Source organism: Prosopis cineraria, unplaced genomic scaffold, assembly GCF_029017545.1.
Source record: "Prosopis cineraria cultivar Desert tree isolate PC_DT_omini unplaced genomic scaffold, ASM2901754v1 PC12, whole genome shotgun sequence".
Classification (NCBI taxonomy): Eukaryota; Viridiplantae; Streptophyta; class Magnoliopsida; order Fabales; family Fabaceae; genus Prosopis; species Prosopis cineraria.
Window position 1 is genome coordinate 34,600,108 of NW_026555343.1, and position 15,140 is coordinate 34,615,247.

At 33.3% G+C, this 15,140-nt stretch overlaps 1 protein-coding gene across 4 annotated transcripts; it reads left to right on the plus strand.

Annotated features, from left to right (window-relative positions):
- Positions 1-4,019: 4,019 nt before the first annotated feature.
- Positions 4,020-11,769, plus strand: LOC129287453 (factor of DNA methylation 1-like). 4 transcript variants are annotated; one of them, XM_054923609.1, is made up of 8 exons: positions 4,020-4,145; positions 5,818-6,714; positions 6,878-7,059; positions 7,607-7,696; positions 7,806-8,087; positions 8,741-8,956; positions 9,444-9,709; positions 11,483-11,769. In XM_054923609.1, exons 2-7 carry the CDS (start codon positions 5,838-5,840, stop codon positions 9,675-9,677), a joined length of 1,881 nt encoding a protein of 626 aa, XP_054779584.1. In that variant the 5' UTR covers positions 4,020-4,145; positions 5,818-5,837; the 3' UTR covers positions 9,678-9,709; positions 11,483-11,769. The 4 variants fall into 4 exon arrangements, with proteins under 4 accessions (XP_054779584.1, XP_054779583.1, XP_054779582.1 ...); XM_054923608.1 differs by having other exon boundaries at positions 4,026-4,145; positions 5,829-6,714; positions 11,477-11,769; XM_054923607.1 differs by having other exon boundaries at positions 4,026-4,145; positions 5,829-6,714.
- Positions 11,770-15,140: the final 3,371 nt, after the last annotated feature.

Sequence of the window (15,140 nt, forward strand, 5' to 3'; positions counted from 1 at the left end):
CCACTTATCCAATCTATATTCTCCTAAGAATCATGAACCACATCTTTAAAGGAGGCTTTCAAAGACCATGCAGCTAAGTAGGTAAAACGGCGAGTGAGCCTAGGTGAAGGAGTATTACCATATGAGTTTACCATAATGACTCTATGGTCAGAGTTAAACTTCAGTTCATGTATGACCTTAGATGACGGAAAGATGGACTCCCAGTAAAAATTATGGAACACCCAGTCTAGTCTTTCATGAACATTATGCCACTCCCAAGTAAAATAGTTCCCTTTAAAGGGAGGATATAAGAGTCCAATGCTCATGATATAGTTTACAAGATCTTGTATAGGTTTCATGAGTGGTGGTACACCTCCTTCTTTATCACTTGTGTGCAAATATGAGTTAAAATCCCCAAGGACCAACCAAGGGGTTGTCATATTAAGTGCCAAGTGTTTAAGGGATTACCATAAGATAGTTTTATGACTTGCTCTAGTTTCTTCATAGATAAACAAGACAAAAAAATCTCTATTATTCTGAAGATTAAAGATTTTACAATAGAGGAGTTGAGTATTTGAAAACATGTAGTCCACTTTGTAGTTACACATATTCAACAAAACCCATATTCCTCTAGAAAATCTATCTTCCTTAACCCAAATCCAGTGGCTGAAACCCAACTTTTTAACAATGCTATCCGCACGACCACCACTTACACGTGGTTCCAATAAACATAAAACATCAATTTTGCATCTATTAAGAATACCTTTAACAGTGATGGGGAAGGCATGGCCACTGACTCCCCTACAATTCCAGGATGCTATAATCATAATAAAATCCTTAGGGAAGAAATCCAAAAAGAACTTACCGATCTTCCACTGTAGAGGTGCAAGGCATCATATTCTCTTCCTGTGTCTCAGCCACTAAAGAGCCAATCTCCTTAATAAATTCATTTATGTCATCGAACTCCACATCATGAGGATCTGGCAGTTTGGGATGCATAAGTTAAGAAGAGTTGACTCTGCTTAAATGTCCAGTTACTACTGCCTTATTATGTCCTGATCTAATTGAGGCATGTGTTCTGCATTAATTTCCCTTGAAGTTAATTCTACACCTTTAATTTTACACTGGACCAATTGATCCAAATTGCCACTAACCACAACATGACTTCTAAGCCCTTTACTTTTGGACTTATCTTTGACATCTTGATCTAATACAAGAGGGCCCAGTTCCAGAGTGTACATTCTATGCATGGTTCTTGGGTTCAAGCCCAGAGTTCGGCCTATGTGTGTTAGGCTGAGTATTTTCTTTTCCTTTTGATTTATAAGTTACTCCACTCTTGCTACCTTCTAGCTTCTCAATTCTAGTTTTTTTGCCGCTAGTCCTACTGGCTTTTTTAGCTCCTATTTCTCCCTTGTCAAATCAAGTAATCGCATTTCCTCTCATGTCAGAGTGTCCAGGTTCTATACTTTGGCATAAACCCCTTCCTTGTGTCAGTTGGTCATCTTCTTTTAGGTCCTTTATTATAGCAAACTGTGATTTCTAAACAAAATAAGCCTATTTTCTATCTTCTTTTTACTGTAAGCTTATCTGCCTTCTTTAACTTTTAGACTTGTCCATTCTCCTTGGGAAGCGAGGTGTTGTGAAACCCGGTTTGATCATCCCGAAATATTATTTTTTCTAGCATCTGTACTCATGTTCGTCGGAGTTGTTACAATCAACGTTGATTTCTCAAATGGAGTCCCATTTCAGCTAAATGCTTGAGCTGTATTTTTAGGGGCATGCTTCCCTACGATGTTTAAATCTCCTGCAAGAAAAGCAAACAAGGCCTAATCCCTCATATTCAATATTAAACACCTCTCTAGCAGTGATCACGTGAGGAACAAGTGGTTTTTGGGGATCTAACTCAATGTATATTCTCACAAACCTCCCTTGTTCAATCTTTGCGTCCTTTGCTTGAAAGTTAGCTAGAGTGTTGGGGTCAACTTTCAAGGTTCTTCTAATTCTATCTCTAAGTCTTGCTATGAAGTGGCTGTTATAACAGTGTATAGGAATATTTGGTATTCTAACCCACGTAGCTATACGACCCAAAGGATTTTTATAAGGATTAAAGTATGGTATCCATCTTTAAACCAGCAAACACTGTTGCTTAATAACCTAAGGCCCTTTATATAAAACTTTTCTGTATTGATGCTTCTAGTTTTTCATTTTGTTAAACCTCACTGTAAAATAATTGTTTGGTAAGTCAATCAGTTCGAAGCTAGAAAATCCCCAGAAGTTGCTATGCCAATTTTTCAGCCTGTACACATTAAACTTCTTGCCTACTATAGTCAGAACAAGAGCATAATTCCATGGTTGGCACTACTCATTAAATTCTTCTTGGGAAATCGGTATTACTGGATAAATCTCCATGAGCTTCTTTACTTCTTCTAATGGTTCTAGTAACTTCCAAGATATATCTTGATCGTCGTTAAAAAGTTTAGCTTCTTCTATCAGATAACCATTGTGAGCCACCCTATTGAAGTTCATCAACAATTCTCTATACGATACCATTGGTTTTTTCTTACACTCTTTCAACACATCTGTGTCCTTCTTCTTGCCAACCTTATTACTTTCTTCAGCACCTTTTTCGTCCATAAGGTCATTTATAATGGCTTGAGGTACTTCCTGCACTTTCTTCTTCTTATGACCATCATTTTCCTCTTGAGAAGGCCTGTCCGGCGGTATTTTTCGGTGGCCAAGATCAGTCATGGTGTTAGTGCACGTATCTCGACAGAGAGGGACTAGTGATTTTAAACACTCATTGAATTATTGAAAATACATAGTTCATTTCATCTTTAATGTGACCACCACCGTTAATATTGGTTCTAAGCATTTTTAACAAAACATGAATAAAAAAGTTATATCATCCATCACATTCAATTAAAGTTATGTTTCAGGCAAATTGAGCTTACTTGAGTTAGGTTTAATTTGAATTGGACTTAAACTATTGAAGAAAAAAGTTATATTGTTAAGTTAGATCCTAATACTTTGAGTTTTCAGATTTATTCGAAGTGGTCTAAATATTCAAATTATAAGAAATTATTTTTGTTTCTATTTTCATAAATATGGTAGCTTTGAAAATATCTCAAATTTTAAAATTGACAAGGTTTTTATAAAAAAACTGAAAAGAAAATGATTTTTGAAATAAACAGCACTCCTCATTCTAAATATAGAAACTATAGTTTGTTTTGATTTTAATTAAAGACCTCACTTTCTTTTAACTCCCAAATTTATATTTTTTCTCCTGAGTATTCTTGTTGATCGCACACTTTAATATAAAGATAGATTTCCGTGCATATGATTAATAAGGAAGAATATTTTAAAAAAATAACTCACATATTTATAAATAATTAATTTAGCTAATTTTTTAATCCATATAAATTCATTACTGTTCCTTCTCAATATTATAAGAGACTTTTTTTAAAATATCATGTTTAAAAATATAAAATATTTTGAGCCTTTTAATGTGAAATAATAAGTTTTTTGTAAAAATACCCTTAATTTGGGTGTATTAATTAATAAATTTTTTAAATTGAAACACTTTGTTAAATAAAGATCAATAATTATGAAAAATTTTAATTTTAATTTTGATTATTAACTTATTAACGATGCAAACAAATAAAAACTGTCTCGTAAATTTAAAGGGAGATTATTAATGAAAGAGTTCTAAAAGATTCAAAATTTAATGCCAGGCAAGGATTGTGTCAGACATTTCTGTAAATATTAAATTTTTTTAGAGTCTTAATATTCTCCCTAAATGAAAATAGTGATTAGCTTACCGAAAAGATTAAGTTTTGCAGAAAGAACTAGTCCTGAAGAAACCATGATCAAATGGTTTAAACAAAATTTTCTGTAACAAGAAAATATCATTAGCAGTTAAAAAAAAATAAAAAAGAAAAAATAGTGATGATACTGATTAGCTTGCTGGGTCAGGCAGTAAATTCAATTTCTATTTCTTTTTCCAATAGCCAGCGTCACGAAGTCCTTTCAGCTTATCAAACGCTCCGATCAAGGCGAGCCATTGTGCTGCAAGAAGAAGCATTGTGCCAAGAGTGCTGTTTCCACGGCTACTGACGAAGCTTTGGACGGCGACAGACACTATCCACCGTTATCCGCGACGTTCGAAAGTACGGCGTTTTCTTCTCCATTTTTTCTGAACATGTCGACGGAACCTTACTTTTGTTTGTGATGTAAGGTGCAAAATTATTGTTTCTCTGTTAAAAAAAAAAAAAGTCGACGGAACTTTGCATTTAGCAGTATAATGTTTTGAGTTTCAGTTTCAACTTTTCATTTATCGTAAGAAAAATTTCTCCTTGTGATCAAATGGAAGGGCCTTATAAAATTTGTAAGATAAGTTGCTTATTTTGCAAGTTTTCTTATTGATTTTGCAACCTTTCTTGCTTAGTTTTTAAGGATTTCGTACTCCTTGCAATTTGCACGTTTCATGAGAATCTAAGATTGAGGTTGCTTATCTTGTAAGTCTTGCTGATTTTACAACTTTTCTAGCTTGATTTTCCAATGTTTTCCATTTGGTCTTTCATATAGAATATTTCTCTCATTTGGTCTTGGCAAGAAATTTTCCCTTTATTATATTTGTCATTTTCGACCTCACCTCTTATTCATTGTTATCATCGGCGTCTCCCTGTGGTATCTTTGGCCTCAGCATAAGTACTTTCAAAATTTCTAATTAAAGATATTAAACTTACACATAATGATGCTGCGGCAACCTTTCGAAGTGCAGCAACAAAAAGACGACTTGGTGTTTGGTGGATTCAAAAGGAACTACAGCTGTTGATAGTTAATGAATGTTAACCGGATCTTTTGTTTGTCCAATGTCTTGTTCAAACATCAACTTATCTTATTTCTTTACTTTGCAGTATATATTTCGAAATACAACAACTTTTTGGACTGGTTTATGGTTTTGGGTTCACAATGCTGTTTTGTGATATATGCTTTGAAGTGTGGAAGTTATTATTATTTCTGGCACTGGCATTTAATGAAATTTATCAGCAGACAACAGGGATGCATTTTGAAATCCCATGTTATTCATGCCGTTTGTCTTAAGGATGCAAGAATTCATCATAATTTAAGGATTTTTTATATAATATACCGTCGTCATTTCAGATGAGCTATTTCATAGATTTAGCCTTACGATGATACATACATACATACATACATTTTACGAAGAAAGAAAAAAGAACCTACAGTTTGTATTTTGTGAGTTTTAAAATTGATATGCATAAACATCTTGCGCAAGCTAGGGATATTGAGTGGTGGTAAATAATAACAACTTATCAATCTGTAACTGTACATTTAAAAGGGCAACAAAGATATCTCAATTATTGGTGGTCACAATTTGATACTTTTTGGATTTAATCTTATTTTATTGTCGCTACCAAAAAAAGAAAAAGAAAAAGCACTGATAATATTATTTTGTAAAAGCATTTTATGTATATGTTGCGAGCGCTGCCAGTAGAAAACTAATATTTGCATGTAATGACATTTAGAATTTATAATTTAGTTTTCAAGTGAAATTCTTTCATGCAACGAATTTTATTAGACTGATATGTGAACGTGTGTATCATTCTAATTGGACAAGTAATGTTATTGTCCAAAAAAGAAGAATAAAGTTTTTGGTATCCACCGGCACTTTTCATCTCATTCTTGTTTATATATGTTTGCATGTTCAATTCTATGTTGCTAAGTGGTATTTTTTCTAGTTTTGGCTTTGATAATTTTTGAAACTTCCCTCCAGCAAATTATACACAACCTTTGTTCCTTGATTTGGATTGATTTTAGCATTTGTTTAGAGAGCCCAGATGGACTTTAGCTCTGAAGAGTCGGATATCAGTGAATCTGAGATTGATTACTACAAGGAGAAGCCATATGAAAAATTAAGGGCTGGGAACTATAAAGTAAAAAATTTAAATGGCACTCTCAGATGTCCTTTCTGTGCTGGAAAGAAAAAGCAAGATTACAAGTACAAAGACTTGCTGCAACATGCATCTGGAGTGAGTAAGGGTTCTGCCAACAGAAGTGCAAAACAAAAGGCTAACCACCTTGCTCTGGCAGAGTTTTTGGTGACTGATTTATCTGGTGAAGCAGAGCAAGTCCAAATGCCACCCTTACCACAACCGGTCAGTCAATTTCAGCTAGATGATCTTTATGTCTGGCCATGGACTGGAATAATGGTCAACATACAGGACAAGAGTTTACATAATGCTGAGTATTGGCTGAAGCAATTGGCTAAATATGGGGCCTCAGATGTTCGTATTTTAAATGAAAATGATCAAACTGCTCAAGCTGTGGTGGCATTTAGTGATGATTGGAATGGTTTTTTCAATGCAAGCGATTTTGAGAAATCATTTGAAACGAAACATCATGGCAAAATGGATTGGAAGCTGCAAAGCATGCAGCCAGTCTCAAGCATTTATGGGTGGATTGCACGGGAAGATGATTATCGTTGTGAGGGGCCAATAGGGAAATACCTGCGCAAGAAAGGAAGCTTAAAAAGGGTCTCAGATATTGTCCAAGAAGCATCTAAAAGCAGACATGCTGATGTGGCAAACCTAGCGAATATAATTGATATGACAAATGAGAACCTCGCCAAAATGCAATACACTTACAATGAGAAGACTGTGTCACTAAGTAGGATGCTTGAAGAGAAAGACCAGCTACATCATGCTTTTCTTGAAGGTTCGCGTACTTTCTTTTTGTAAAAATTTTTTGTGCCTGTATGTGATATAATAGGTTCCAATTGACTATATACTATTTTGATAGCATTTTTATGTTCTTGTGTGAATCAAATTCATGTCAAAAGTTGCATGCAAGGTATTGATGCATATTCTTTTTTTGCTAGAATCAAGGAAAATGCAGCGGAGGGCACGGGAGGAGTTACAAAAGATATTGGATGAACAAGAAAAGTTAAACAGTGAATTAGAGGCACGAAAGCAGAAGCTTGATTTGTGGAGCAGAGATTTAAACAAAAGAGAGGCATCAACTTTGCAAGAGAGTCAGAAGCTTGAAGAAGACAAAAGGATGGTAATGAAATACCACAAGTTTTGTCTCATTATTCTGTTTTGATCACAATTTCTTACCCTTTTACTAGCTTATCAATAGCCATCCATTTAAAATTGTTTGGTTCTTTTTGGTTTTTGGTCTGTTACTAAAATCACTGGTTGCTGTTTTTTGGGGCCGAAGCCCTTTCTCGGCCTTTTTTCTTATCCAACTATTCCATTAAACCAATCCCCAAAGCTGAGAGTTTTCCCCGTTTATGAACTGGACCTATAATTTGTTCATTTTCAGAGAATGGATATGCAAAAATTAATGTAGTTTCACATACAAGTGATTATAAAAAATAACTAGTATTTTTATTTTATGTGAACCATCTTAGCTCTCAAGGCACAATGAATTTTTTTTTTTAATATGGTATTGCTCTTTGAATCCATATGCAATGCCATATTAGATGTTTTATGTTTAATACCTCAATTTTCAAAGTGCATGCAAGTGTGGTGTTATTTCAAGTGAAATTGTTGGCATTTGTGATGTACTGCTACTAGATAATGATACAATCTATTTCTCCTTCCAGAAAGATCTGAGGAACGAATCCCTCCAAAAGGCTTCTGTGGAGCAGAAGAAAGCTGATGAGAATGTCTTAAGCCTTATTGAAGAGCAAAAGGTTTCCCTGCTTTATAATATCTAGAATGTGAAATTGGCATTTGCTGCTTATAACTCAATTCTTCTACACAATGAATGCTTTCTGCTAATTTGCATCTCAATGTTTTCAGAGAGAGAAAGAGGAGGCGTTGAGGAAGATAATTGAGTTGGAAAAGCAGCTTGATAAGAAGCTGCAGCTGGAAATGGAAATAGAAGATTTGAAGGGGAAATTACGAGTGATGAAGCATCTTGGAGATGATGATGCTGTCCAGAGGGAGATTAAAAAATTGAATGATGACTTGAAACGACAAGAAGATGAGCTGGATGATATGGAATCCATGTATCAAACTCTTGTTGTCAAGGACCGTCAGAGCAATGATGAACTACAAGAAGCTCGTAAAGAACTAATAGAAGTATGATTTCTTTTATTAGATGTTTATTCTTAATCCCTAAATTTGTTTTTTGTAGAAAACAAAGTTAAGGAAAAAAAAAAAAGATTCTTCATTATCTGGCTATATATTGGAATAAATGTCTGCTAAACATTTGGATTCATGCTATTCATGGATTTAGTGATGCACTTTTAGATGTGGTGTTTATGAGAGTGAGTGAAGGAGAAAGAGAATATATATATATATATATATATTACATTTCCAATTCTCAATAGAAATAGTAAGGAACAAATAATTCTGATATTATATGAAGTTAGTTGAGAAAGGGAGAGAGATGGACAGATCGTTCTTTTCTCTTCACTAACTACAGTATTTATTTTTGGTGAAAATGACATGATTCACGTTTTTCTGTTGTTATTTTTACTATTACTTGATTTCCTCCAATCAAATTGTTTTGGTTCAGGCATTAAAACAACTTTTTTTTTTTAGAGCAAGCAGGCATTAGAACAACTGACTAACTACTTTTGTTCGTAAAAGTCTTTCTCAAGCGTGAACCATATTTTCTTGAAGATTTTCTTCCTGTTTCTGTAACAATGAATAGCCATGACTAGGTAAGGATTATTTTGTCAGGAGAAGATTATGAACCCTAATGTCTCTTCTCTATACTTATGTTTCAGGGGTTAAAGAATATGCTAAACACCCGGACTAATATTGGGGTTAAGAGAATGGGAGAGCTTGATGAGAAGGTTTTTGTGAAAGTTTGCAAGAAAAAGTTCTCTCTCAAAGATTCTCAGACAAAGGGCGTTGAGCTCTGCTCCTTGTGGCAGGAGAACTTGAAGAATTCAGCATGGCATCCTTTTAAAGTGTTCCCTTCAGATCATGATCAAGCAGTGGTATGCTTAAGAAAACCACAATACTTGCTTTCCATGTGACTACTTCAATTATGCTTTACCCTAGTTTGCTTTGTATTTATTTAGTATGTGTGTGGTTTTACATTAGAAACCACCAAAACCATTTTGTACACGCACTAATATAAAACCAAACATGTTTTCATACATGAATAGAAAAAAGTGGCACACTTTACTGTGAATGACACTGATCTCTTTCTCTCGAAATTACACAGTTGGGATCTTAACATATATATGTATACGTGAGTGTTATAATTTTGCAGCTGAAATTTAGATTTACTTTCCCATCTATTTTAGAAATAACTATGTATATTGTCGATTGTAGTCCCAACATGCTCCCTTGCTCCTGTGCATGTTTCTTATTGTTCTTCTTTCTTTCTCCTTAGTTTCCGGTCAAGCTATTTGCATAATTACTTCCAGACCAGGTAAATAGATTGATATGGGAAACAAAATCAATGTTACATTGATGCAGGAATTAGTTGATGAAGATGATGAAAAGTTGCGAAATCTCAAGGAGGAATGGGGAGATGATATATATAGGGAGGTTGTTACAGCCTTGAAAGAATTAAATGAATATAATCCAAGTGGTAGGTATATTGTTCCTGAACTCTGGAACTTCAAGGAAAACAGGAAGGCTACAATGAAAGAGGTGATCAGTTACATTTTAGGGCAGATCAAGCAACTTAAGTGTAAGATGACCGCTTGAGGAGCGTAACAGCCCCCCTATATTATCCTAAGGTGAGAGGTTTTGTTTCATAACAATTCTATTTAGTTAGTGCAGTGAGTGGCTTATTCATAACCATGCCGGCCTTAGCTCGACCACTCTCTTAATTTTGGCTAAGTTAGTTGAACTTTCCAATTGTAGGCAAAGAAGTTAGAACACTTAGAACACAAGAAAGAGAGCTTGGGTGAGAAAACTTGAGAGCTTTTACTACTTGTTCGTTGGTTACAAATGAAGGGTGAGGGAGTATTTATAGACATCTCCTAACTTCTTAATGGATGTTGGAGATCAATTTGATCCAATGGTTTACATTGCTTGCCTATAATATTCTATGGAAATATCCAAGACATTATCCTAAATATTTAGAAGGAAAACTTTAGAATATATCAGAGAGAGATATTCCTAGAATTATCTAGACACTTCTAGCATTTTCCACACTAGTCTAGAGATATCTAAGTTTTTTGGTAGGGTACCATTTTGTTATTGAAGACTCCGTTGCTTTCTTGATTGCTTTGGATCATCCTAGTCTCCTCTAAATCATTCTAGAAGCTTCTAGAAACATCTTAACCTTGTGAATTTGCCAGTATTGTTACATCATGCTCATATTAGTGTCATGCCTTCAATGAACATAATTTGGCATTTGGTGTGCATTTACTGTGGATAAATGTTTAATTATTCCATGATATATTATTAAATTGGAAACTTAAAACTTGGCTTCATCTTTATGCACACATGACAATGTGTATATTTCTTATGGCAGGCATTTTTTAATAGTCATTCCTTGTGCATATCTTAATTATTTTGGAGGGACCACACTATAGGGCGTTTTCTTGAAATCCCCTTTGGCTCAAAACATAGGATATTGGGTAGGTTATATATACATGTATATATTTTTTAATTATACCCTTACTTTAGTATACTCTACAAACGTAATTAATGATAGTATTTTGAATGAGTCAAATGTTATATGTATTTCACTCAAGGGTATGATTGAAAATATGTGAAAATTTTTAGAAAATCAAGTTTTTAACTAGCTTTTTTTTTTAGAAACATAAATTAGTTAACAATAACTTATATTATGGTATGGAGAGAGAAATATTTAATACAAAGCATTAATCTATTGTAGAATTTGAATGTTGATTATGACATGATAAAGCTCCATAAAGGAACCGAGTTCATTACCAGGTTTATTTTTAAATACAGTTCTTGTTCCTTTTTTATTGTCTGCGGGTTCAATGTGTGCAGCAATTGAAGTTTGTTTGGTTAATTGTTGAATCATGATCGATATTAATTACTGTAAGCACATGATAGAATTGAGGTAATGATGACAGGCGTTAGTGGAAATGAAACGTTTTAGTCCTTAGATTTTCCTTTAATTATCAATTGGGTTCTTGTAGTTTGTTCATTACAATTACGTCCCTATAGTTTCACAATCCCTATAGTTTTGTAACTAGTTTTTATGGTTTGAAAATGGTGCAAGGAAAATGAAAACATTTCACTTTGGGGGAAAAAGATGTTCATATTTAGAACTTTTGTATTGTTATGAAACTAATGCCTTTTTCATGTCATTTCCCCTTATACCATTTTTTAAACCATGAGGACTACTTTTGTTTGATTATGAAATAATAGGGACACGGTTGATAGAATAAACAAATTACAATGACCAAATCGATAATTGAAAGAAAGTTTACAAACCAAAAGTAACATTTTCCTTATATTTTATTATGAATTTACTACATGATGCTGAAATTTAGATAATCAATCTTCCATAACTGAAATTTTAGTTGCAGGCTCATCAGGGGAGAATACGTGATACTTCAAGAGGAATATGGAAACAAACGAGTTGCTTCTTTATCTTGTGCTTGTATGAGTCACGAGAGCTTCAGTTAATGCTTGCTGTGTGCAAGACTTTCCTTAAAATTGTCGTTTGTAATGGATTCGAACATCTGTAGAAACCTTAAGTTTTAATTAGAACTTTAGTTGTCTGTTTTTGGTGATCAATATTATCTCCTTGGAGGTCTAGTTGCTTACTCAAGGATGCAGGAGGAAACTTACCTGAGGTTGTCATTATTCTTCACCCTTTTGGACTAATGTTTGCATGGTTGGCAAGAAGTGAAATGGTTAACTTTGAGTAAATTTTGTTGGTCAAATTTAACAAAAAAAATTGCGGTAAATATTTGCTGTGAATGGTATGTAATAACAAAAAAAAAAAAAAAGAAGGGAGAGTGACAAATAAATCTCACACAAATAGTTAAATGATAAAAGAGAGCCATGAAATATGGTAATTTTTTTGAAGTTTTTAGGGATTTATCTGACATAATTTTTTTATGCAAAATTACATTGGTGATCCTCTAGAAAATTATAGAAAAAAAATTAGTTGTCATTTGCTACTAACTTTTAATCATTTCCCCATTTGAATTATAGTCATTTTTCTATTTGGAGTAATCACTAATCCATAGAGTCTTGCACTTGATTAGGTTACTCAATTTTAGTTAATAACCTAATTAAAGTAGTTATTTTCTCATTTAAAGAAGTCACTAATTTAAATACCCTTGCACTCGATTGATTAAAAAAATTGTAGAAAGTTGTTATTTATTATTTAATTTTAGTCAATAACATAATCCAGAAGTTATTTAAATTGTCACTTACCTAGGAAGTGAACATAAGGTGAGCGCTGGCATATGTATGCTGGCAATTCTATGTGTATTTAGTTTTTAATTCATTTAAAAGATCCAACTATTTATTAAATTTGACAAAAATGTTTTCCAAATATGGTTTAAATGTGTTTTTAAGAGTTATCTAAATAGGTCCTCTTATCCTTACAAAACAATATGATTTAATAACATTACCAATACGAACATTTTCAATAAAAGAACACATGTGAATAATTAAAAAAAAAATTGTCGTGCACAATTTTTAATATACACTACCAAATGACACGCCCAGGCATGTATTGATACATGTGAGAGAGGGTTGTTTCTTTTTCCCTTACTTTTCTCTTTATCACCGTTAGATTAAAACTTCAATAGTTCTAATTTAATGTGTGATAAAATTATTATTTTAATTTTATATAAAAAAATATGTAAATAGATTTGAGCTATTAAAGTTTTATTTAAATAATTTAAAACTATAATATTTCATTTATATTTTTTATGAAAAATAATAATATAATTTTATCAAAAACTAAATTAATTTTCATTTAACGTTGATGATGGAAAAATGAGAAGAATGGAGAGCAAAGAAAAATGAGACACCCTCATCGGAGACAAACACTTCTAATATTGGAAAATCACCCTTCGCATTTATACACATGTACGCCATGTCATTCTTCCCGTCACAGTAGACTGTAGACTTCTCACTTCAACTTCTTCACATCAGCTGGACCACTACGACGACGTTCTGCCTTTTTTTATTTTTTTATTTTTGGTTTTCTGAAGAAAAGGGATGCTACATAGCTGGCAGGGACATTGTTGCTAGTAAATCAGGTGGTCGTGGGTGTCTGCCTTGAATTATTCATAATTAATCACTCTATCGAATTCGTTTTTTATACTTTCAACCAGAGAAAAATTTAAAAGAAAAAGAAAAAGAAAAAAGCGGTAACTCTTACTAATATATATATATATTGATGTTCCTTGTATGCTCCTGGAAATATCGAAGTTATTGTTCGTCAATGAAATGTGTTAGAAGGCAACAGGAATGCGTTTTAAAATCCTATATAAGCCTTATGGGTGCAATAATTCATCATGGCCAATTGTTTTTTTGATATTAGAAAAAATATAACTTTAAGTTTCAGTATTTTGCTTACATTTTGCTAGTGATCCTTGTATTTTTTTTTTTTTTTGATATTTTTGATCTTTGTACTTTTATTTTTTTATTGTTATAGGAACTTTGGAGGGATTTAAAACAATAAAAACTGAAAGTTCAGGGATCAAAAATACAAAAAAAAATAAATAAATAAATAAAGGGACTAATAGCAGAATGCAAGTAAAATATGGGGACAAGTTATGTTTTTCCTTGATATTATAATACAGCTTTGTCACGTCAGATGAGCAATTTCTTAGATAACACATATTTGATAATACATAAACATTTGGCATATTGCAAGCGATTTTGAGAAACCATTTGAAACAACACATAATATCAAAACATGAAGCCAGGCTCAAGCATTTGTAGATGGATTAATTGCGACGGGGGATGGTTTTCGTTGTGAGGGGCCAATAGTGAAATACATGCGCAAGAAAGGAACCTTAAAAGAGGTCTCAGATATTGTCCATGAAGCATCTAAAAGCAGACTTGCTGATGTGGCAAACCCAGCGAATATAATTGATGTGACAAATGAGAACCTCACTGAAAGACAATGCAAGTTCAATGAGAAGACTTTGTCACCGAGTGGGATTCTTGAGGAGAAAGAGCAGCTACAACATGCTCTTGTTGAAGGTTTGTCTACTTTCTGTTTGCAAAGATTTTGTCTTCTTGTAAGTACTATAAATGGTTCCAATAGACTATTTTACTATTTTGATATGCATTTTTATGTTCTTATGTGAATCAAATTAAATGTCAAAAGTTACATGCAAGATTCTGATGAATGACTTCTTCATATTTTGTCAGAAAGAGGGATAATACGTCAGGAGACATGGGAGGAGAGACAAAGGATGATGGATGAGCAACGAAACCTTAAGCAGAGAATTAGAGGCAAGAAAACCGAAGCTTGATCTGTGGAGCAGAGATTTAAACAAAAGAGAGGGTCAGCTCTTTGAAAGAAAGACAGAAGCTTGAAGAAGACAAAAGGATGGTGGTGATATGCCACATTTTTTGTCTCAGAAATTATTTTTTGAACATAATTTCTTACCCTTCTTATCTATGACCACCCAAGTAAAATTGTACGACAGTTCTTTTTCTCTGTTTGTTACTAGAATAATCAGTCACCACCAATCAGCCTTTTCCCGTTTGTGAACTGGACCTATAGATTGTTCACTGTTAGAACAGATAGATATACAACAATTAGTATAGTTTTATGGTGCTTATAAATAATAACTTGTATATCTATCATGAAACATCTTTGCTCTGAATTTTCAGGGGAACTCTTTCTCTGATATTGCTTTTCAAATCCATAAGAAATCCCATATTAGATGTTTAATATCTCAATTTCGTTTATTGTTGCAAGGGTGGTTCTATTTAATCTGAAACTATTGGCATTTGTGATGTACTTCTATGAAATGCTAATACAATCTCTTTCTCCTTCAAGAATGGTCTGAGGTATGAATCCCTCAATAAGGCTTCTGTGGAGTGGAACAAAGCTGATGCGGATGTCATAAGAATTATTGAAGAGAAAAAGGTTTACTTAGTTTATATTGTCTAGAATGTGAAATTTCATTGTAGCAGTCTAGCATTTGCTGATTATAACTCAATTCTTCTACAAATATGCATCTCTATGTTTTCAGGGAGAGA

Excerpts from the sequence above, each read along its gene's own strand:
- LOC129287453 (XM_054923609.1), top strand. The coding sequence starts at position 5,838 with ATGGACTTTAGCTCTGAAGAGTCGGATATCAGTGAATCTGAGATTGAT. Across the intron at positions 6,715-6,877 it reads ACATCATGCTTTTCTTGAAG|AATCAAGGAAAATGCAGCGG; the intron begins GTTCGCGTACTT and ends TTTTTTTGCTAG. Across the intron at positions 7,060-7,606 it reads TTGAAGAAGACAAAAGGATG|AAAGATCTGAGGAACGAATC; the intron begins GTAATGAAATAC and ends TTCTCCTTCCAG.